Source organism: Columba livia, chromosome 1 (genome assembly GCF_036013475.1).
Source record: "Columba livia isolate bColLiv1 breed racing homer chromosome 1, bColLiv1.pat.W.v2, whole genome shotgun sequence".
In the NCBI taxonomy this organism is placed as follows: domain Eukaryota; kingdom Metazoa; phylum Chordata; class Aves; order Columbiformes; family Columbidae; genus Columba; species Columba livia.
In genome coordinates this window covers 32,483,760-32,508,279 of record NC_088602.1, presented here as the reverse complement: position 1 = coordinate 32,508,279, position 24,520 = coordinate 32,483,760, and the positions used below count along the sequence as shown (strand labels likewise).

Genomic DNA, 24,520 nt, shown 5'->3' with positions numbered 1-24,520 from the left:
GTTGAGACTTTGAACCTGCCTCCTCACCTTTCAGCACCCTTGGGTGAAGGCAGAGAAGCAATAATTTACATTGCTCAGGTTACACCAAAACTGAACCTCAGCCAGACACACAGCTGGCCTGGGACCCTTTATTGGGAAAGCTACAAAAAAAATGTAAATGAAGCTCCCACAGAACTAAAACTGTGTGTGATTAAACCAGACAAGTACCCCCGAGATAACTAGAGCATACTCTACTCCCACCTCCACAGACGGTATCTCACTCCTCCCAAGGCCACTGCTGCTCCTATCTTACCCCTGCAGAAACCTGCCTCCTCCTCAGCCTGCTGGCACCACAGGCCAAACCCCAACACAAGACAAAGATGCCAAGACTCTGCTGAAGTGTGGGCCAGAGGCCTCACAGATCAACAGCTGGTGAGCAGGGAATGCCCCCCCTCTTTTTCAAGCACCTCAACTTCTGTGCCTGTAACAATTAGTGATTTGCAGATCAAGGCAACATCCCTGCGCAGGCCCAATCATGGTGCCAGCAGCAACAAGAAGCCCCCTCCCCTAGCTGGAGCTCTGTGAAGGTGTTTGTGTTCCTGTATTCAATCCAGACTGCCACAAGGTCAGGCAGGTAGAAAGCGCAAGGAACCTGTTACTGTTGCATCTCAGCAAGAACCAGAGAAGCAATGGCCATTTGCTCCAGGTCTGTCAAACAGATGCATTTCCTAAGGAGGGACACAGCAGCAACAGAAATTACAAATGCTCAGGTAAGTCTCAAGCCCAGAGATGCACCTACTTCATCATAAGCCCAGGACAGGGCAGGGCCATTCTGACAGTTCACACCCCAAGCACAAGGCAAGTACAGAAAAGCACAAAAACCTGTAACTTGAATGAATTCTAGTTAATCTGCTCCTGAACAGAGCTCATACCACAGTCAGGCTGTGCTGGAAAACCTGGTGCTTATACCCCCACCCCACAATGTTCCTACTACCTGGGTTCAGATTTGAGCTTCAGTCTAACACCAGCACTCTTCCATCCTCCTACCTTAATCTTGAAGTCCTACTAAAACTGAAGACAGACTCGAGTATCTGCATCTGACAAAATCTTGATTAGCACATATTCCATTCTGTTGCATTTTTATTAATTTTGGTATCTTCCAGACATAGAAGCCTCTGCGCAATCACAAAGGATGAAGGTCCACTCCACTACGGTGACATTTCTTGAGCTTTGCCTTATTCCCTCAGCCTGCTCTTGTACTCCAGTGCCACCAGCAGAAACTGTGCAAGGTCTGTCTGGAGAAAGTCAGTTGTCGTGCACTAGGATCAAGCTGTACTACTGACACTACAAAAACCTGGGACAAACATCTTGCTGCAACCTCTCCTGCAAGTCACCCTAAGAAACACACTGGATCAAAAGGCATCACCTAGAATGGGTTCAAATGAGTTTTATTTTAGACAATCTACATGACAGATGGTTGGATTTTTTTTTTTTAAAACAATGCCTCCACTCCAAATCAGGGTCAAAATAAGTGAATAAAGCTCAAGATGACATCAGTCCAGTTGTTAGACATTGCCAATTCCTGGTGTTGTGCCAATGAAGAAGAAACAGCAGCCAGCTATGAAGACAGGTGATCCAAAATCATACTGTTTGTTACTGAAACAAGAGTAACAAGTGTTAGTTCAAGGTCATAACAGTCAGGGTAAGTTTCTGCAATCTATTTGTGTATTCCCTAATTCAATCTGAGCTGCCACAGTCAGGCAGGCAGAAAGCGCAAGGAAGTTATTTTTGCATCTTAGTGCAAACCAGAGAGCAACAGGACAAGTGCTCATGGTCTATCAGAGGATGCTGAGCATTTCTACAATCAGAGCAATAGGCAACAGCTGCTGAGCAAGCCAGAGAAGCCACTCATTCACATCCTTTCTGACTGACACACCAAGTTTCAGATGTCCTCTCAAATAAGAGTATGACCTAAGCAAGTACTAAAACTTAAAAGGTACATGCTGTCTCTTAGAGGAGCTGTGCCAAGAAGCTCAAAGTTTTCTTACTCAGTGGAACACCTTGCTATTCTTTTACCCCATCTCTAAGAAGGTGGGGTTATCTACATTACACACCCAAAAGTTTGCCCCAAGTAGGGGAGATGCACACCAGCTTCTGCTCAGAAGTACCTTCCAGATCTCTTCTAGGGTCCAAGACAGACATCGCCCTCCCATCAAGCTGCAGGAGGTGGTGTGTCTGGGCCAATAAGAGTTCTTCTAGCTGGGCTGCTGCTCCACATTAGAAGCTGTTGCATCTTTACATGACTTACATACCAGAAAGCATGTAAAAGGCTCTACAGATAAATTTAGCTGGCTATAAATACGCTTCCTAGTCTAAAATGACTGAGCAAAGCAATTGGTGATCCCACACTACTAGTCTGCAGTAAATTCCACAGCACTGAGAACAAGCCAAAAAATGCAAGTGTTGGGATCCAAAGACTGTTTTGTTGCAGCCACATTTCAACTCAGCCTAAGTACCAAGAAAGCAGATCACAGCAGCTGCCTGAGCTCAGGCAGTTGGGAGATTCCAGCCAGAACAAGGTTAAGTACTCAGTCAAGTATTACCATGTTCCCAAATTTAGGGCAATACAACAGATGATTCTTGCATAACAAAATAAGGGCATCAGATTAAGTGAAAGATGGAACATGACCATGTAAGGTACTTCACAATTAACCCCCACAAGAGGGATGCAAAATAGAAATGCTCCATTGCAGAGGACAATCTTTAATCTCTTAGTTTAAAACCATTACCAATTATACACATCTGACCAAGGCAATTCCTACTGCATTTCTTAGCCATTAAGTCACCAATGAGTCATTGCAGTGAAGCTACGCCCCCTTTGAGTATGATTCAATAGTACACAAAGGAAGTTTCACGCACTTTATATAATACAAAGCAGCAATCAGGCTATACTTAAATGAATTTCAAGTTTTTAAACTGGCAGTTACTGCTCAACTTCAACAGGGAGATGACAGAACAAGCAATGCACTTAAAGAGCTGATCATGCAAGTTAAATGTGTTCATCCTATTCAGGTCAATACTTACACATTTCTCAATTTCTAAGCCGTCCTTAAAGAAAATCATATATGGGGTCACACCATCCTCACGGAAATCCAGGAGAGCCACCATACCATCTGGATTCATGTTCTCTCCTACAAAGAACTTCAGAGAAACATGTTTGAGACATTTAATGAGCTACAACAATAGGAAAGTGCTTTTTATACAAGCAAGCTATAACCTCTACTAGTTCAGTTTAAAGGTCCCCATGACCAGCTGCAAGGATTTTGCTTTGTGCATCTTCTCTATTTTAGTGCCCCATAATTTTACCACACTGCTACAAACAGCAGAGCAAGACACAGCAGGGGCCAAAATCATCCACCTTTCAGGTTTTTAACTCCACGGTTTCTAAGCGGCAGTAACTGCAAATGTAGTTAACAACAAATGTTGTAAGCTGAAATGACATCCCCAAACGTTTACGAGTCTCTTTGTTTCTCCTCCCTGACTTTCAAAGCCCCTAATACTCTCTGAGAAGGATAACTTAAATGTCCTCACAACAGGAGCCTCCAAAACTCTAAACAGGCTAGTCCAGCAGATGAACCAACTGCAGTTTGTATCACTGCAATACTGCTATATGAATACTTAAGTTTCCTTACCTGGTAGTTTTTGAAGTTGGCAAGGATGTGTTTGATTTGTTCTGCAGCCCCTGTCATGAAAGGCTTTACTCTCTCTGGCTTGTGTTCCTCAAGTCTGGCTTTAATTCTGGAAGGAAAAAAAAAGCTCTGAAAACACATTCTAGCCTAATAACTTTACCATGAAGCACCAAATCACAGCAGAAAGAGTTACAGGCAAACTGACTTTGCTGCTTTTCCCTCTCTCCCACGTGAAGACCCCAAATTTTAACCTTATTTTGCTAGCGAGTTAGCAGAATAGTGTCTGCCATTCATATCAAATTCATTTTACTCTTAGGCAAGCCACTTCCACAGCACCAAGAGCATCAGCACTTTAAAACTGATTTTTTCATCTTTAATGCCAACCCACTAAGCACCGAGCAACACAAATTATACCTTGAATTGACAGAAAGCTACACTCACACACATTATATTTGGACATTTAAACTATCACATCAGAAAAGCTTCCTGAAGCTTTCTTCACCACCCCACCCCCTTCCCCATAATGTCTGGCATACAGGAATACAAAAGAAAACAACAAGGTTACAAATATCCAAAGCACGTGATCAGGTCCTCTACCACAGCCAAGATAAACTTAGATACTCCAACATCAATTCTCTAGAGCTCCAGGTCTGCCAAGTATTAAGATGGTACTGAAGTTCACCACCAGTTTGGCACCTGTATCAGAACTAACACCTACTAGGAATAAAGTTCAACATTGTTTTTAAAATCTCAACGACCTAACAATCCTCCCATCTCATTTAAAGAAAAAGCCAACCAACACTTACGCTTTCATGTAGTCCTTGATGTACTTCTTGTAGGATTCTTTTGTAAAGCTGGTTTCCTGAAGATGGTGGTTTATTACTATATCAACACCAGTTATGACCGTGGCTTCTGTTCCATCTCCCTCAGGACCTTCAGCAGAGGCATTGCCACCAATTAGAGAGTCATCAATTTGACCCTCTGTCCTGGTGACCATCTAGATTTAGAGACATCAAAAATCTTAACTGTTCTGCAAAAATTTAATCGCTACTGCTCTCACACATCTATGACCTGACAGGAGGGCATGATTTCAGAGCCACAGTTCAGTGCAACGAATCAGACTGCAGCCCAAGCACAGATTTAAGCCAGGCTTTTCTCCCAACAGCTGACCAAAGCTTCATGACAGCAGCACCGCGTCCCGGCTTGGCTACCCCAGGCCCTCTCACACACCACCTGCAGCATCACCCGGCCCTGCCCCGGCCACAGGCACCAGACCATGGTGGGTGCCCCCTCCTCCAGGACCCCCCGCAGGGCAGCCAACCCCCTCTCCCCAAACCCTGCCCCCGCCAGCGGCCCGGCCCTGCGTTACCGCGGCAAGGCCCGCCTGCCTCCCCCCACCCTCCCCGGGGCAGGCAGGCCACTCACCTTCCCCTCCACTTCCAGGCACAGGCCGTTCGCCACCTCCCGGATCTTGTAGATGTCCGAGAACATCTCGTCCTCTGCAGGGGAACAGACACGCACAGGCGGGCACCGCCGCCTCAGCCTCCGCCTTCCGCCTCCCCGCGCCCGGCCCGCAGCCACCCTTCCCCGGCCGCCCTTGCGGGCCGCGCTCCGCTCCGGGTTCCCATCGCCGCCACCCTCGGGCCCGGCGCTCCGGCCCAGTCCCCGCAGCCTCTGCCCGGGCGGACCATGCCCCCCCCGCCCGCACTGCGCATGCGCGGCGCCTCCAGGCCCCGCGCCCGGGCCCAGGCCGCACCAGCTGCTTCCTTCGACCCAGCAACCGGCTCCCCGCGTCCCTCCTCTCCCCTCCCCTCCGCTCCGCTCCCCGCGCCGCACGCCCTTACGGCTGATGCAGTCCCGGTAGATGATCATGGCGGCGGCGGGGGGCGCGCGGCGGCGGCGCGGGTCTCTGCGCAGCGACCCGAGAGCGGGCGGGAGCGAGGCGGAAAGGGCCGAGTCAGCGCCGGCCCGAGCTCATATAGCGGGCACGTCCCGGCGCGTCATCGCGCACGCGCGCCCTCCTCCCCCCGCCCACCACGCCCCGCGTGGCGCCCCCGCGCGGCCATCGGGCAGGAGGCGGTTGGTGGCCGGGGGGGCGACACTTCCGAGGCCGTTGTGGCGGCGTTTGTGAGGTGGAGGAGGATTCTGCAGCGAAACCGGCTCCCCGCAGACGCCAGAAGGGTTCTGTTGGCAGGAGAGTGACGTGCTGACGAGGCCGGAGACGCTGCGGTCTAAGGCCAGTCCTCCCTCAGCCGGGCGTTAGGAAGGTCTGCCACTGTGGTGAGCCTCACTGTCTTTTAGAGTGGCAGATCGACTGACAGGCCCCAAACCTGAAGCCTTTCAGTACTCAAGAAGAGACTGGACAGCGCCCTCGGACACATGGTGTGAACTGTGGGGTTGTCTTATGCAGGGACAGGAGTTGGACTCGATGATCCTTGTGGGTCCCTTCCAATTCAGGACATTCTATGATTCTATAGTTCTATATAAAGTATGAAAAAAATGCTCCCCCAACCCTGAACTGGATAAAATACTTTTATTTATAAATCTGCCCAGCAGCTGGAGCCTTCTTCCTCTTGCTGTTTGGGTTTTTTTGGTTGTTGTTTTTTGTTTGTTTGCTTTTCACTGACCTGGGCATGAATCTCACGCCTCAGCTCTGGCACAAGCTCAGTTTTCAAGGAGAAATGCTCCCAAGCTTTCCCAAGCATGTCTAGGAAGTGCTGCTGCTCGTCTCACACCACGGTTGGGGGTGCCACCGTGTCATCTGCTGCGCTCACACTATTAACTGCCTGATAACGTGTGTATGGGCTGTCCTGACTGCTTCCAGCTGCTGCCTTCTCACCTGCAGGGTGTCTCGCTATGATCTCCATCATCTGTAATGACTGCTGCAATACTGGCTGTGCTTACCGCTGAGGAGCTCCTGACACCTTGTCAGGGCCCTGACATGTGTTGAACTGTACTCAGTGCTGTGCTTTCTCCAAATAAGTCATATTTTTTTTTAAATGGGCAAACAATTAAGAAGCTGACAGACTCTTCCTGTTATTACTGCCTCAGATAAATTGAGTTGGGTATGCTCACAAACACCACTTCTGTGCATGCAGAAGGACTGACTGAAGCAGGTACATGTTTTTCATTTTTTCAGGTATATTTTTCCACAGTTAAGTGAGATAAAGCCCAGCAGTCAGGGTCAAGATGAAAAGCAGAAGGACAGTGAGAACAGTAACATGTAGGCCTCTTTTTTTCCCCCTGGCACATAACATTTCTGTAGCAGCCTGTCACAGTTGAAATAAATGTAGACCTCCCATGAACCCTGATTCTTAGGGGGCACTGGCAAAATAGCTTCAAAAGACATCATGGGACCTAAAAAGCTTAATGCTGTTAATGATCCCGGACTTCACAGAGACACTAGGGCACAGGATACAATTCGCTGTCCCTCACCCTCCCCAGGCAGTAAATTACTCGTTGCTTTCTTTGTGTGTGCTAGAGGAGGTCACATTCTATCTCCTCCTCTGCTATCCCATCCTTTGCTCCAGTTATCAGTGCTCCCTTTTAATTTTTTTTTCAGATTGTCTAGCCGCTTATGTAATCTAATTAAATGTATAAGTTGTTTTCTGCTGGTTTTCTCTTTCAAGAGTACTGCTGGTATTTCAGGCCTGAAAAAGGGGCTCCCAAAAAGGGAGCTTATCTGTTTTTTCTCAGTGGCATCTGGCCTGATAAAAGATACCCCCTCCTTTTACAGACCACAGTGGAAAAAGAGCAACTTACATCTTTAGCAGTGAGTTGAGTGACAGGGGAACATTTGGCTCCTTCTCCGTAGTGTAATACGCAGCTAAAAACATCGGGGTAGTAGGTGTGCTTCAATTTGTTTTTATTTTGAAGAGATTGTTCTAGAAAAAGGAATATTTCTGTAGTAGTATTGAAACCTCTTAGAAATTCAATGGTTGCCTTAATTTACTGGAATCAGGGTAGAAACCCTTAGGCACAACTGCTGAGGGAGATGGACCTTCAGGTAGTATTGCCATAGAATGGCAGCTGTGAAATGGGAAATATTATTTTAAAATGTGTTGGTTAAATAGGTCAAGGCTCCTGTGTGAACACCAATTTGATGTAGAGTTAAGCTAAATCAAGAACAAGTTTTAAAAGCTTTAAATGAGTCTAGGAATGTTGGCATGACAAGATTTTGCATCCTTTTATCATCCTTAGTTGCTTTTAAGACTAATTTAAACTCAGAAAACCCTGAATAAGCCCCAGGATTAAGTTAGTGATGTTTTAGTTGGTGTAGGCTTTGCAAGAAGCACTTCACCAAGGTACCAGTGCTGAAAATTTCCTGTGATGCCATATAAATATTTTATTATGTCATGTGCTGATACTATGTGATGAACTAGATCACAAAATGCCTTTTTTTTTTAAGAAAACAGCATAGTTGAAAGAAAACCTTGGTGGTCCTCACTTGCTTTCCATGCAGGCAGCCCCTTCAAGCATTTCTCACATCCAGCCGGGGTTAATACATTCCAGAGTGGTAGGTTACAAAGGTGGCCCCTCCACAGCAGGGTCTTTTTAGGTGCTGACTGACATCTAAAATGATGTGACATGTTTTTCTGACAATGCACCTCATCTTTGAAGATATGTAAATCTCCAAGGACTGATGGAAATCCTGTATTTTTATAGATGATGCTTTTAATGTAATTTGATATGACTGTGGTCAACTAATTGTGTCTTGGATTAAAATGGCAGATACTTTGCTATTCTTTTTCTAAGTAAACAGTACATTTTCAGCCCATTGTGGCAACTCCCATTGAGCTGCTTGAAAAGGGAGGAGATCCTGCCCCCAGCAAAGTCTCCTGCCAAATGCAGTCAGTGGAAATAAAGGAGAGGTGGGGCTGAAGGAAGAGAGGTGAGGTGAGGTTGGGCTGTGAAGTAAGGGATGGGACCAGTGTGTTCTCCTAACCTTTAAGGAGGCTGTGAAAGTCACATAGTGATGATGTTTTACATAATTTACTGGATGTGGTGGAGAGAGTCCTAACTATATACTTCTCTCCTGGTAAAGAGAAACTGAAAAACTGAAGATTAAATGACTGAGCAAGACCTGACACCAGAAGCTTAGCAAGGCTGTCGGTGCCCTGTGCCCCCTTCCCCAGCACATCTCCTGGCATGGAGGCTGCTGCATTGGGAGAGAGGATGCGTGACAAGCATGTGATCTGCTTGTGTCTTCATAAACCTGCCTGGAATTTAGGACTGAAATGGGAGGTGTGACTTCGTAGCCCCTCATGCCGCCTACCCAGATGGAAACTGTACCTCTAACTGGTTTTGTTCAAGCTCCTTTTCCAGGGAGTTTCAGGACTGTAAAGATTTGATCTCTAGATGTTAAACCTTTTTACTCTTTAGGAAGTGACCTCAGGAAACCAGGCCATCAATTTGACTCTTTCAGGTGTTTAGGTTATGCAAAACATGCCAGCCTTTCAGTCCCTGGCAATCCTTGGAGACTTCTGCATCTCAAGCCAAAATTTGTCATTTAGATATCTACATTGGCAGTATACTAAGCCAATATCTCAGATCCCAAGATTGGCACTTGAAAGAGTCAAGCTTTGATCATCAGTGTAGCTGTTCAGATGTGATCTACTCACAAATAATAGAAGACGTTAGACTGGATTAAATAGATGAGGGTATCAGAGACACAGGAATCACTTTTGAGACTGCAAGAAAGTTCTTCAGTTTAGCAACAACCCCTGCTGCACTCAGAAGAAACATAGGTGTTGTTACCCAGGCATTTACAGTATTTAAAATTCTTCCCGTTGTGGTTGGGTCCCTGAAAATCCTCTGCTTCCTTGGCTGTACACCCACAGCTCTTTTGCTTGACGTCTGGCTGCACTTCTTCAAACAGACAGAGAACTCGCTGCACAGCAACAAAGAGCCTTTTTATCTGTGACTTCACATGCACTAGTTCAGCTCACCTAAAACCCCACTACTGCGGATGTGTGAGGGTGTCAGGCTGCAATGCAACTAGTGTGTTTTCAGGTGAAAAGAGAACTGGAATTGCCAAGATGAGAACTTTGAAGCAAGGTGCTGCCGAAAACTGCAGCCCTATTTTAGATTTAGTGACCCATTTGACTAAAAGAACTACAGTAGAAAGGCCTGCTCCTGTCTTGGGTCTGCTACTGTTCAGTGTTTCACTGACTGAGAGGGGTCAAGGACAGCAAAAAGAACTTTTTCAAATACATAGCAGATAAAACTAATACTAGAGGCAATGTAGACCCACTGATGAATGGGGTGGGTGCCCTTGTGGCAGAAGATACAGGGAAGGCAGAATTACTGAATGCCTTCTTTGTCTCTGTCTACTCTGCCGGAGGCTGTCCTGGGGAGCCCTGTACCCCTGAGACCCCGGATGAAGCCAGGTCAATGGAGGAGTTTGCTTTAGTTGATGAGGACTGGGTTAGGGAGCAATTAAATGGTCTGGACATCCATAAATCCATGGGTCCAGATGGGATGCATCCGCGGGTGCGGAGGGAGCTGGCTGAAGTCATTGCTGAACTGTGCTCCATCATCTTTGCCAAGTCTTGGGAAACGGGGGAGGTGCCCGAGGATTGGAGGAAAGCAAATGTCACTCCAGTCTTCAAAAAGGGCAAGAAGGAGGACCCGGGTAATTATAGACTGGTCAGCCTCACCTCTGCCCCTGGGAAAGTAATGGAACAGCTTATCCTTGGTGCCATCTCAAGGCATATCAAGGATAAGAGGGTTATTAGGGGCAGTCAGCATGGCTTTACCAAGGGTAAGTCATGCTTGACCAACCTCATAGCCTTTTATGAGAATGTAACAAGGTGGATGGATGATGGCAGAGCAGTGGATGTGGTCTACCTTGACTTCAGTAAAGCCTTTGACACAGTCTCCCACAGCATCCTCACAGCTAAGTTGAGGAGGTATGGTCTGGACAATAGAGTAGTGAGGTGGGTTGCAAACTGGCTTAAGGAGAGAAGCCAGAGAGTGGTAGTCAATGGTGCGGAGTCTAGTTGGAGGCCAGTATCTAGTGGAGTGCCTCAGGGCTCAGTACTGGGGCCAATATTATTCAATATATTCATTAACGATTTAGACGAGGGAATAGAGTGTACTATCTGCAGGTTTGCTGATGACACTAAGCTGGGAGGTGTGGCTGACACGCCAGAAGGCTGTGCTGCCATCCAGCGGGACCTGGACAGGCTGGAGAGTTGGGCGGGGAATAACCTGATGAAATTTAACAAGGGCAAGTGTAGAGTCCTGCATCTGGGCAGGAACAACCCCAGGTTCCAGTATAGGTTGGGAAATTACATATTAGAGAGCAGTGTAGGGGAAAGGGACCTGGGGGTCCTGGTGGACAACAGGATGACCATGAGCCAGCACTGTGCCCTTGTGGCCAGGAAGGCCAATGGCATCCTGGGGTGTATTACAAGGGGGGTGGTTAGTAGATTGAGAGAGGTTCTCCTTCCCCTCTACTCCGCCCTGGTGAGACCACATCTGGAATATTGTGTCCAGTTCTGGGCCCCTCAGTTCCAGAAGGACAGGGAACTGCTGGAGAGGGTCCAGCGTAGGGCAACAAAGATGATTAAGGGAGTGGAGCATCTCCCTTATGAAGAAAGGCTGAGGGAGCTGGGTCTCTTTAGTTTGGAGAAGAGGAGACTGAGGGGTGACCTTATTGATGTTTATAAATATATAAAGGGTGAGTGCCACGAGGATGGAGCCAGGCTCTTCTCGGTGGCAAACAATGATAGGACAAGGGGTAATGGGATCAAGCTGGAACACAAGAGGTTCCACTTAAATTTGAGAAAAATCTTCTTCTCAGTAAGGGTGCCAGAGCACTGGAACAGGCTGCCCAGGGAGGTTGTGGAGTCTCCTTCTCTGGAGACATTCAAAACCCGACTGGACATGTTCCTGTGCAACCTCACCTAGGCATTCCTGCTCCAGCAGCGGGATTGGACTAGATGATCTTTTGAGGTCCCTTCCAATCCCAGACATACTGTGTGATACTGTGCTACTGTGACGTGCTGAATGCTGGAGTTGAGGATGCATTCACTACAGCTGCAAACAAAAATTTAGTTGGGAAGGACCACAAATGTATTGGAGATTGAATTTAGAATTTAAAAATGATCTTGACATTTTGGACAAACTTAGGATTAAAAAATTATCTTGACACATTGGACAAACAGCCTGAATCATCAGAAGGCACTTGGATAAGGCCAGTGGGTCAATGAGCAGCCAAACAAATTTACTAAAGGAAAATCCATCCAGGGCTTTTAAAAACAAAGATGCAACACAAGGCTCAGGCAAGCTCTGAGCCACACAATGCTGGAAGCTGAGAGGGTATGTGCAGGAAGTGCTGCCTTCCACTGGCCCTCGTCCTCTGTTCTTCCTGAGGCTTCTGCTGCTGGCAAATGCCAGGGGACGCTGAGCTGATGCTGCACTCCATATGGCTGCTCTGATGTCGTGCTCTTGAGCGCAAAGCAAAAAAGGTCAGACTCAGGACAGAGAACTGGGCAGCAGTTCTACGGAAAAAGATCTGAGATACTGGTGGATCCAAAGCTGAACCAAAATCCTCTGTCTTTCTTGTTTTAGGAAAAGCCCACACCATTCTGGAATATATAAGTAGTGATGTTATATGTAAGAAAATCCTACTGTCTTTAAAATGTGAGGGGTTAATCTCTGCTCATTGCTGCTGATACTTCTCCTGGAGCACCAACTCCAGCTTTAGCAGCGCATTTTGAAAAGATATGGACTAATCAGCAAGGGTTCAGAAGAGCAGTGGGAATAAGGAGGGGTCTGAAAAACACAGCCTCTGAGTAGAAACAGAAATAATGATTTTGTTCCACCCAGAAGTAATATGTCACCAGAGATTTTAATTTCTTTCAGAGGAGAGGAGTAGTCTGTCCACCATGGTCAATTTATGCTAGGAGGAATACGAGTAGTTTATTTTGCTGCAAGGGTGTTTTAGATTAGGCATTGGAAATGCTTTCCAGTACTGTCAATAGAGAAGCAAGGAATAGGCTGTCTACCTAGTTCTCAGTCCCTGCAAGTTTTTGACAATAGGCTAGAAACCTGCTCAGGTGAGATCAGAAAGCATGTTGGATCTAACATGAATGATACAGATAGATAATAGCTGATGCTGCCCCACAACAGAGGGACAGAGTGCCTCTAGGTCCTTTCTAGCTCTATTCTCTGTCACCCAGTGATGCTTAGATGAACTATGTGCTGTCATTCATACCTGTTTAGACTGGTTACACAATTGGCTTAAAAACAGCATCCTTATATCCCTATGCAGAATGGACAAGAGGGCTTGGAAAAGGGATGTTGTTCAGAGAAGAATGTGTTTGTTGCCCTGCATGTCAAGATGAGTCCATGTGGAAATCACATGTGCACAGAAGGAGAAGCATTCAGATTCTGCAGTGCCTGGAGCTTTAGTTCTGGTAGGAGTCCCTACTTTAGTCCTATTGAAATACAAAGTTCTATAGTCCTTTGACTCAGAGAAAGGGCAGAAAGGGCAGAAAGGGCTCCTTCCATTCCAAACTTAAGGAAAAGGGGAGCAGAGATTTAACTACTTGTGCTCGCAATGATTGGACTCTGCTTAATCTGTGGACAGTGAGCCTGGATCTCTCTGGTTCCTCTTACAGCAGAGTGGAAGATTTATAAATTCATCCACAAAAACTAAACCAATGCACGTGTGACTGGTTCAATTGCTTTTCAGAGGATGAGGGTGGAATTCGTCCTGTTTAACCTCCACAGTAGAGCTGGCTCACCACTAGATCACGTTGTTAAGTGAGCTGAATCTGACTTCTTGTGGTGGAGCAGGACCTGCTACAAAAGGGAGGGGGAGCTGGGAAGGTGGGTGGTGATGAACAAGGCAGGGGTAGTGACCTTCCCGTCAAGGGAACAGTCCCCCCCCCACAGTGCCCCAGTGAAGCCATTGGAGTTGAACTAAGGTTCAAAGTCAAGCCAGGGCTACGACCAGAAAGATGCAGGGCCAGGCTCAGCATAGCTGCAGTCTGTAACGCAGGCAGGGAGCGAGGGAAGGGCCTGAGTGTAGATGCAGCTGCTGAGCCATGGGGGCAGAGGGTGTCAGCGAGGCCTCTCATGGCTCTGTCCCACACCGCAGCTGTTTTTCCTGCATCTTAAGCCAGGGTTACAACTTGCATATACAGACACTCCTCTCAAGTTGAACAGCTTTATTTTGAGGCCACCTCATCCCTCTGCTTACTTTTCTCCCGAAGACACTGAGCTGTGTCTTCAGTTAACTTAGTGAGCCCTATAAAGAAGACTCTAACAAGGCTTTCCCCCCACTGGATCTCTGTCTTTGCCCTTCAGATGCAAGAGTTTCTAGAATTCTTATTCGGGTGCCCATGACATACAGCGACACCCCACTAGATGGCGGGGCAGGAGCCCGTGAATGGCAGGGAAGGTTCTGTTCACCATAATAGCAGGCCAGAGCTTTCGCCACTGCTGTGGGTGTCACTCCCATGTCACCTGGAATGCCCCAGGGCCAGTGCATGAAGAATTTGATCATGGGCCTGTAACTGATACAACCTTTCTGGGCTCCTGGCCATTTGCATGCTGCACACAAATAACATTTTCTCCAGATAATTAGCAACTCCATGTGATGAGCTTGAGTCTGCTGAGTTTTTAACCATTAGAGGGGCTAATCCTGCTGTGCTAAACTCACTTGGTTGGCATTTTTCGAAATAGCATTTGCTTGGCAAATGTTTTGAAGCCTGAAATTGAGTTCTGCCATTTTAATTCATCGCTGCATGCTTTTTAGTTCACTGTTATGCAGTGCGAGCTCTCAGTTTTGTCAATAGAGAAATAATCAACAGAGCACGCAGCATGTTAATGGTGTTATTCCTGAAATTCTGGCACTGGATTTGCCAGCAGGTGATAAATAAATAACATAATCAGCCACATTGTAAAGCAAGCCTTGCTGCAGATGCTGCAGGGCAATGGCAGGAATAAAGGTGGCATTATAGAGAAATGGGTAGATCAAACTTTTGGTTTTAAAATACTGCAGAGGAAAGCAGGCAGCAGGGATAAATGCCTGCATTTTGGAAAACAGCTCCTAAATGGCAATCCAGTCACTTGAGTTCGTAACACTGTTCAGCTACAAATACAAACCTGCTATTATTTTCAAAGATCCCAAGATAGATTTGTTATTACTTTCTGATAAGAATTTTGTGTCTACTCTATTCCCTCCTGTAAAAATCAAAAAGGGACCTGAGCAACAAAGAGTATGTCAGAGGGCTAGCAGGTATCACCTAGCTTCTCTTCGGGTTCATATTGGTTTAGAAAGGTATAGTAGTACTGCACAAACCATTATGAAATGGGGAATTTTAATGGAAGAATGGTAGAGGAAGCTCTTTGCAAATTGTCACCCCCAAATGTGCTCAGACAAAATAAGGTCTGATCTGTTTACCTATCTGTGAAATGGCTCATAATCTTAGATACTTTAAGATTAGGGAAGGAAAGGACCTTGAGAGGTCCATCAGCCAGTCTCCTTGCATCAGAAGGATTAGTTAGATGTGCATTACTCTGGGGAGGTGTTTGTCTACCTTGTTTTTCAGATCTGATGATGGAGATTTCCAGCCTTCTCTACAGAACAAATATTTACTGGAAAGGGGGTCTGAGGGCTGGGTCCTTCCATTTTGCTGTGAGTGTTGCAAACATAGGATGGATCACAGCCTGCGTTAAGGTGGATTTAGGGATCTGTCTGCTGCTCAGGTCCTTATGGAGCTCAGCGTGACTCATTCTACATCGACATCTGGCTGCACATTTTCCATATTTATCTGAAAAATTGCTGTATTAGTTGTCAGTACTTTCACACTGGATAAACCAGGATGTCCCTCACTGTTTGGTTCCTTTGCTGAGCCAGTGGGCACATGGAAGTCTATCTGCAGGGCTGTGATACTGTAGGTAGAGAGGAGATATGGGAGAACCAGCCCATGTATTTCTACCAGGAAGCTTTACATATAAAAAGCAGTTTAGCTAATGAATACAATTCAGGGCAGAGTTGCCTGAAGTGATAATAAATACTTCTGTGAAAACATAAGAGCAGTTCTGAGTGCTGATAAGAAAACTAAACTGCTAACAAAATTTTAAGAAAGAAATAGAGACTAAAACCAGAAACATCTCTGCCGTATATAGGTCTGTACGCACACACCCACACACATATCTACGTATATATACATACACATTTTGTATATAACTATTGTATGCCCAAATGTCAAAAGCCATGTGCAGCTCTGGTCTCTCCATGTCAAAAGGGTATGATGAAAGTAGTAATGGTACTAAGAAGAGAGGCAAGGAGTGAAATAAGAAAATGGAATAGGACACATCACCTTTAAAACCAGATATCTGGGGTGGTGAGTATGAAGAGGGTCTTTGAAATTAGCAGGGGCACTGAGAAAGTTGAAAAGGTCAAGTATTTGCTGTCAGTCAGTGAATGTGGGAACATCAAGACAATGATGAGGTGACAGGTTCACAAGAGACAAAACAAGGTGGCTTTTAACATCCTGTGCATAGTTCTATTGTGGAACTTATTGCTGCAGGATGCTGTGGATGCCAAAAGTTTAGATTATTGTAAAAACAATTAGAAAGAGTCATGGAAAAAAATGCAGAAAGGTCTGTTAAGCACTTCTGGCTCAGGAAGAAGCCCTTCAGCCAAGAACTGCTGGAGGCCAGGAAGCGTAACATTGAAATGTTACCTTCCTCTGCATAGATTTGTAGGTTTTGCAGGACAAAGGGTTTGAAAGAAATGTCCTGTATTCTTTAATCCCCTTTATTAACTTATCAATCATGTGCAGCCTCAGGGAGGGACATTTCTAGAAAGGAAGAGCAAGCGATATGGCCACGTGGAGGATAGGGAATAATCTCTGGCGGTTTCTCCGTCCTGAAATAACCCTTGGTGAGTGGTGGGGCCGTGCTGAGGTGAGGCAGGACCGCTGCCCGCTCTGCCTCACTAGCTCCCAGCTATGCTAATTGCATTAGCTGCTACCCTGAGGATTCTTCCTGGTTTAATTTTGCTGCCTCATAGTTCTGACCTGATTTTGACATTTGAAAGAGCAAGTAAAACCCTCACATGTGTCAAGTGGTTTAGCTGCCATCATCTTCCTTACTGTTTAATGACTGTGCCCAAGTGCCCAGCCAAGGTGGTGTTGGATATCCCTGCGTAAGCAAAAGATTACGGAGGTGCTGTGAGGTCAGGCTGCTTTGTTTCAGCCGTGCCAAGAGATCACGTCCACCCGCCACAGTCTTGGGAGCAGCCGCAGGCTCCCTCTGTCTTATTTCTGAGTTGTTCTGCAATGTGGTCTAGACCTACATTCCTCTACGTGTGGCTCACCAGACATTAAATGATAGCAAATTTCCTATCTTGGACATCCTAACATATATGCACACCTCAATCCATGAGCATTTACATGTATACAAGCAAGAAACGTGTATCGGGAGATAGGAAGAACACATACGCACAGCCAAAATTGAGCATACGTATTTTTGTGTTGTAAATGAAAACCACTGTGGCCATAATCTGCACAGTGCCTGTTAGATTTGGTTTTGTTGTGTTTTTTCCTAAGAGGTTATGCTGTCCTTTACTCTTGAAAAGCTCAACAGCGTGGGCAGGAGCGTAGTCTGCACCTGGGAGGCAACAAAGAAAATCCTGTGTGCCAAAAGTGGTGTTTACAGCCACTCTTCGCTGTGGCAGCAGTGAGTGTATAACCCTCCTGTCTCAGATTCTCTAGGCGTGAAATTATGCTAGTTATGTTTATCTGCCTACTGTGAGGGCTGATAGAACAAATCATTATTTCTCTATGGGGATAGAAAACGAGGAAGAAATCCCATTGAAATAATTAATATATACAGGAGCAAGTGAATGCAGAGAAAAGAAGGCAGCTCGGGGGTGTATGCTCTTATAGCACAAAGCAAATGATTCTCCACTGAGAACAGCATGAATATGGAAACCATGCAACAGATGCACTATGCTGAACAACAAAAATATGTAAATTATTTTAGTTGTCTTTTTGCTGCATTTCCTCACCATTCTCCAATGGTTTGGTGCTGAACAGAAGTGAGAGAAGCTGTGGAGTTGACTTGTGTTATGGTTGTTGCAGACACATGCAGGGTGCGGTGACATGGTCAGCCCTTAAGGAGCGGGAGAGACGCTGGCTTCTGCTTTCAAACCCTTCTGTGGCAAAGCAAAAGCGGCAAGCCCCAGCCAGACACTTAAGAGCAACACCATGGAAATCGGGACAGTTTTTCTCTCTTTCTGTTGTTCTGAGTTTATTATCTACTGCTTTGGATTTCTGCGGGCAACCAGTGCTATTTAAAGACTTGGCTTTTATCCAAAGCCTGCACTCACATGCTTCATATAAGAAATAGAGACAGGAAAAAAAAAGGAAATTCTCCACTAGTTCATTTAACAGTTCTGCTGCTGCTGAACACAGAAGGCACCATTTCAGTTTCTCCATGCAGTTCTACCTTATAAGCAAGCTGCTTCTGGGAGTCAGCTGGCCAGAGGAGCAACCTGACCACTTGTAGGTGCAACATGTCTGTACTAATTGGAGTTTCCTCTGGGCAGACAGTGGCTCAGGGCAGTGATTTTTACTTGCAACTCTTTTTTTGAGGACTTCACGAGAAAAACAGAACCACAAAGACTGGATCTTCTGATTGTTGTGGGCCACTGAAAGGGCCAGAAAAATTCTTCTTATTAATTTCCTTGGTTTCTACTGATATTCTCCATTCCTGAAAACAGCCATGATGGCTGGTAGCTGTACTGACCAAATGTGTTTATTCATTAATCGCTTCTGTTTTGATTTAATGCAGTTGTGACATATTATTATGTATTTCTATATGCAGGGAAACAAAACTATAGAGACCATGGATATTCAAGAAGGATAGTAAGAACCTGAGATACTGACACAATAAAATATTTCAGTGGTGCTGCTGCAGGAGTTTGGTCTTCAGAGAGCTGCAGAGTTTGTTTTCACAGAGTGGCATTTGGTCTTAGACAATGTTAATGTGGAAAGAGAAATACAAAAAAGGGATGAGTTTTGGAGTGACAGATGGAAAATCCCATGTCCCAGCCCTGCTCTAGTGGTGCTGCTTTCTAGGGTGTTCAAGGATAAGCTTGTAAGTCTGTATTTAGGAATCAAAGTAATTTTCTTCTGATTCTCAGGGGAGGTAGCAGCTTCCTGTTGATGTTCCGGTCTTACTCTTGGCACTCGACTTGGGCTTCCACCTTTTGATTTCAGTCTCTTTGATCATAAAATGTGCATATGCACAGTAACTGAACCCACAAAAGTACCCCAAAGACTCATTACTATCAGCTCAGAAGTGCAGTGTATTGGATTTTTAAAGCCTTGAGGAATACGGGTGTGTATTACAAATCATGTAAAAATTGCACCCCTTTGCCTGTTTTCACTATCAGTGTTATTTCAGTTGTATTCAGAATTTGTTTGGCCTCTATTTGCCCTTTTATACCATTAATATGAAAGACCTACAAACTTAAAAACTGTACTAGAAATAGCTATGGGTTTCTCAGAAGGCACAAAGAAGAGAAAGACAGACATGCTATTCTCCCAATATTTCAACAATGCTGTTGTCATTCATATATCTACCTCAATGAATTAGAAGTTGTATTAATATACATGTGATGTTAACTGCTGTTAGCTCATATTTTTTTAAATATGAAAACTAGGAAAGCTACAGACTGCATACACTGCACACATGGACTTGTATATATAACTCATTGAGAATGTACAGGTGATCAGATAATTTAGTCTTTTAATGCAAATGTCCAGTAGAAATCTGAGAGGTAAAGACTGTTGAATATATGTGTGTTCAGGTTTTGTGTGGTGTGTGATACAGTAGTAATAATAAGATGACTGTAGTTGTTACGGTTTTTAATCATGTAGTTTTCAAGGCAAGAGCTGTGATTTACAATGCAATGTTTTATTTTCCATGCTCTGTCAAGTGACACCATGGCTTTATTTCAACTTAATTCAAACACAAATTCTTATGTTAATAGTGTATAGTAAGAGCAAATTAAGCCAAACAAAATGAGGATTTGCAAAATTTTAGGTACAATTCTTTTATGGTTTCCCACTTGTTTTTCGGTGCTTGCTCTGCAAAGAAGTGCATTTGAGCATGTTTAAACTAAGAAAGAGGATGGTCTGAATTATTACTGTGTATGGATACAGTTGGCATAATATTTTAGCTGATGCATCATCATTATTGTCACTGTTATTAATGAACATGTTTAATGTCTTGAACGTATGAAGGCATAGTAATTTGTATTCTGTAGACAAGGCTTATGTTAACAAATGCTTGTGATTAATTTACTGTTGACATAAAATATAGCACTATATTACCAAAAGACATGATGCATTTGCTACAGGATCTTATGCATTCTTTACAAATATATAAACAGCTTCCATGTGCACTACTCTTCCTAGTTTTCTCATGATCACACATTTATTTTGTAAGTACTGTATTTTTTCTCTTTGTATTGCTTGCAGTAACTCAGACATTAATCCATTAGTGCAACTACAGAAGCATAAAGCAGAAAGCAAGGGACTTATTTTTAACACACCAGTGCAGAGCGACCCCACAGTAAGGTCACACTGCTTGCACTGGCTCCTGTCTGGTCAGGAGAGGTCTCTTGGAGCTGGATTTGGAACCTGGCACAAACTCACTGTGTCATGTGTTACATAGGGAAAAGTTCAGATATTCAAATCTGGTCTCAAAACACAGGCAGAGCTGAGCTGCAGTTCTGAGAAAGGAGATTTATTAAATATTTTTACCTGTCCCACAGAGCTCCTGACTGCTCTGTTCACTGTACCTTTTAAAGTTCATGTTTGCAAGCACCTCTTCAAGTACGAAGTAAGGTTAGGTGGGGGTGGTGAGTGTCTGTATCTGGGTGCATGGTGTTCATTGATGGCAAACATTTCTAGTCTACACTTGAAAGGATTTTAAAATTGAGACATGTTGGAGCAAAGATGGACCAGCATGGTGCTATGAATAAAACCAGCCAGTCTCTGTCATCAAAATTTCAAAGTGACTGCTATTGCACCTTGCCACCTTTGACTCCTCACCCCAACAGCCACAATCAACTAGAATCAACAGAGCAAAGCCTGTATGAGCTCAGAGCAATGTTTGAATATACATCTCTGTATTTGCAGTGCAATACTTAACAACATGTCTTTAGGCTTAATGTACACTAAAGAGGATCATCTGCTCTATAAATTCAGCTGCACCTTTTGCAACATCACCTTAAGCACTAGTGAAACATTTTAACATCCGCATTTCTAGACTAATATTTGAAGATGTGAGGTTAGACCTTTGGTTTAGGATGAGCAGTTGTCAGCATCCTGACAAAAATCCAGGGGGCATATTTTGGTCAATTTTCATTCAAGACTTTTTTTTCCCTGTTTTTGCCTCCAAAACATATGCCCTGAGAACTTTGCAAAATAATAATCAGTCCTCCCACCACTGCTCTCCGATATAATCAAAGCTCTGTCTTTCCAAGCATTTTCACAGGACACTCCTCACAAGGTTAAGAGCAATCAGCTAAAACCTGGAGGCAAACCTAGGTCCATTTAATGAGCCTATAATTCATTAACATTTACATTTCCAGTTGTTCCAGTGCATTTTAAGTAAATAGAATGGGGAAAGTAAAGGAGAAGGAAGCAAATGTCAATGAGAAGCCTGATCCCATCGCCACTGGTCAGCAAACAGCAAATACTCCAAACGTGGCAAATGTACTCTGGAGTTGCTGAAACCATTGGGAGTGAGAGCACTGGATGAGAGGAAGAATGTTGTGACCTGTCTGGACAATTGTTTTCCAGAGAACTGATGTATTTTGTATTGGATTTAGAAGAACTAAGAAGAAAAAGAAAAAAAAAAATCTGTTCAGCTGAGCTTTCTGGGTAAGCTGATTTTGACTAAGAATGTTATTTATGAAAATGCAAAAATGCTCTCATTGTTTCTTATGTGAAACAGAAAAGTAAAAATTCTGTGGCACAGAGAGAACAGCTATGATTGTAAGAGTCCAAGTTCTGGTTTCTTCTGCTATAAGAAGTGCTGCACTTGTGATAACATGCCAGGTATTCCATTCCTAATGCTGTCTTCCTGCAACATGTAAAGGAAGTTTTGAAGGTCTCACTGCTGCTGCAGCTCTGTCTCCTGTTGCCATTGGTCGGGGACCACAGCACAGAGCAGAGCTGCTGCAGAGGCTATGTGGGCTGAAGTAAATTCTTGGAACCATTTCACTGGCAGAAGCCAGTGTCAGGCTAAGCTTAGAGGGCTTTTCAGACACAACTAATCTGATACTTGACATCCTTCAATTTAGGGGTGTAACATTTATATTGAAAAGACTCACGCACAGCTATGTGTTAGCATGGTCAGGTGAGAGGGCAGCTCACTTTGGGAGCTGTGTCATTCTGTAGTGGTGATGCAGGCAGTGGTTAAACTAAGATTTTTTTTTTGGCTGATTAGTGACTTGTTGAGCTAATTGTATGAGCTCTGTTCAGATAAGCTAGATGGAGCTGCAGGTGTCTGCACACCACTGTGATTTTTCCCCCCTAGGCTTTAACCACCATTTAAATGCCTGGACGATATGCCAGACAGTATGGAGAGAATAAGATCATCTATACTGTACACTTCATTGGTCACTCTTTGCACCTCTCCCACTTCTTTCTATTAATCAAAAGCCATCTTCTGGGGTTCCCATACTTCTGGAACTGCTTCTGCTCTCCAAGGTTTTAGAAATACAAAGCATCTTGTTTATAATCTCCAAAATTCAGTCTTACAATGGACTCTGCAGTGACAATCAACATCAGAAAAAGTGCTGTCCTTTCCATGTTGCTGAGAAGCATTTGAAAAAACGTTGTGTAGCCTCTGTAGTTACCGTGTTTTCATACACATACAATTGCATCCGTCATAGAAGCCTTTCAGTAGGGACTGTAGTTTAATATATAAAAATAATAAAAGCAGTGGATGTATGACTTTCGGAACCGTATAAAATGCAGGATGTGTCAGAACTACAAGAGCTGGGCTAGTTCCCATAAAATTTACAAATACTACTACCCCCCAATGTTTAACACCATCCAGGTGGAAGTATATAATCTATTGCTATGTCCTGCTCTCCAAGCAGCCTGAAGAATGGTCATGCTGGGTCTCCTGAGGTGTGACTGCATGGTGCTGTGGCCTTCCAAGGTCCCTCAAGACCGCCTCCAAGAAATTCAGCTCAACCTCCAGCCACTTTCTTTGGATCATTTTGGCTCTCAGACCGCTGAAGGTGTCAAGAGAAGTAACTTTCACCAGTAGCACTTTCCTCCAGAACAAACTACCTAAATGCCTTAATCCTCACGTCAGCTGTTACAGAACTGGCAGCTTATCTGTTTTCAAAAGATCCATTATTGTTTTCCCTTAGAAACCCCTTCTTCTTGTTTCAAACAGTCTAGCACTAGTAGAAGCTTCTTCACAATTTATACATGCCTGTTCTCCTCATGTCTCTTGTCTCAGCCTTCACTTGCACTATCTTCTCTTGTTCATCTATGTCACTCTTAATTGCTTTTTTGTTTCTCTTTTCCCTGTCTTCTTGGTGTCTTTGCATTTGAAAGGAAAAGCAATTAAATATGTAAGCTTGTTCTTTAATTCTGCAGGACTGGATTCCCCATGGTCTTAGAGCTGAAACAAAGCCAGCCCATGTCCTGCATGAATTACCTAGACTCTGGCTGCATTTTTAGCTGTACTTAGGAACCCATCTGAAGTCCTTAGATGAACTTTTATCTACGGTCCAGCTGGCAGCCTGCAGGCTGCAATACGGCTGTTCCTTGTTTGCAGTCTATGCTCTCTAACCTTGAAGAAGGTCAGAAAAAGTTGTTAGCGTGCTGTGTGATGTCTGGTGGTTAATGCCACCTCCTGCTCACACTGCAAGTCAGACAGGAGGTCAAAGGCATTAGGAGGTAGTGTCAAAGGCATTAGGAGGTGGCTTTAAAGGCAGGATGCATACTGCAACCCCTCAAACATTTTTGCTGTGCCAGGTACTTGTGGCTGGGTCCTGTGAGATGTTGAGCCATTCTAATAGTTTGATGCTTCCAAAAAGCTGAACCCGCTGCAAATCATGCACTCCTGCCACTTCTGTTACATTGGCACTGGTGCCGACGTGAAACCAGTTCAGTTCCATCAGCTGGCAAAAGACTGCTTTTGGATGGTACTTTCTGTAAACTTAGTGAGTTGAACCTGCTAGTGTGTCAGACAAGCACTGTCAACAGCATGAGCGAAGGGCCAGAACTGTGTCTGGGAAAGGGAGGGGGGTGCAGGAAAGTAAAGGAGCATCCTCTTTGTTGGCAGTGAGCTGCTACGTCAGTGCTGCCATGTTGCCAGCATCCACAGAACCCTGTGTAGGGGAGGACAATTATGGAAAATAGAGGAAGGTGTATGAACATCCAGAAGCCCAACATGTCTATCACTGCAGCCTGTGCCCGTTCAGCCCCTGGAAGACTACCACTTTCCCACTCTATCAGGCTTTGTTATTGGAAGAAAGTAGAGATGTGAGTTCCTACCTGTGGCTGCTGCTTTGCAGCATCGGCAAGGAATCCCACTGCATACTGGAGAACCTGAGTGATTTGCCCAAGATGTGTTTTTTGTGACAGATGACTACTGTAAGGACAAAATCCTACAGCTATTTTCCCCTTTCTGTGCAGAGTAACCTGTCTTGCTCAAGGTTAACAGCAATCAACTCATCTTGGCCAAACATGGTGTTAATTCTGGGACCCTGATGTTGTCGTGCTGTGAAGTCAGCAGGCCCGTGAAGCAAGAAATTACTTCTTCAGAAAGCATCCTGTCTTTTT

The 24,520-nt window shown here is 44.7% G+C and overlaps 1 protein-coding gene and 2 non-coding genes across 3 annotated transcripts; all 3 read right to left on the bottom strand.

Annotated features, from left to right (window-relative positions):
• Window positions 1–568: 568 nt before the first annotated feature.
• LOC135578360 (small nucleolar RNA SNORA31) lies at window positions 569–704 on the bottom strand. The gene has a single exon (XR_010469874.1). It is a non-coding gene; the product is annotated as a small nucleolar RNA SNORA31 (small nucleolar RNA).
• A 707-nt stretch (window positions 705–1,411) lies between these two features.
• TPT1 (tumor protein, translationally-controlled 1) lies at window positions 1,412–8,402 on the bottom strand. The gene is made up of 6 exons (XM_065054263.1): window positions 5,513–8,402; window positions 5,094–5,167; window positions 4,475–4,665; window positions 3,672–3,777; window positions 3,064–3,180; window positions 1,412–1,635 (listed from the first exon to the last, which is right to left on the bottom strand). Exons 1-6 carry the CDS (start codon window positions 5,538–5,540, stop codon window positions 1,633–1,635), a joined length of 519 nt encoding a protein of 172 aa, XP_064910335.1. The 5' UTR covers window positions 5,541–8,402; the 3' UTR covers window positions 1,412–1,632.
• Window positions 1,701–1,830, bottom strand: LOC135578359 (small nucleolar RNA SNORA31). The gene has a single exon (XR_010469873.1). It is a non-coding gene; the product is annotated as a small nucleolar RNA SNORA31 (small nucleolar RNA).
• Window positions 8,403–24,520: the final 16,118 nt, after the last annotated feature.

What these genes read in the sequence shown, in the direction of transcription:
- TPT1 (XM_065054263.1), bottom strand. Translation starts at nt 5,540, where the DNA reads ATGATCATCTACCGGGACTGCATCAGCC. An exon ending in ATCAAGGACTACATGAAAGC is followed by an intron (nt 3,778 to 4,474) that starts GTAAGTGTTGGT and finishes TTTTCCTTCCAG; the next exon opens with AATTAAAGCCAGACTTGAGG. An exon ending in CCAACTTCAAAAACTACCAG is followed by an intron (nt 3,181 to 3,671) that starts GTAAGGAAACTT and finishes GTTTCTCTGAAG; the next exon opens with TTCTTTGTAGGAGAGAACAT.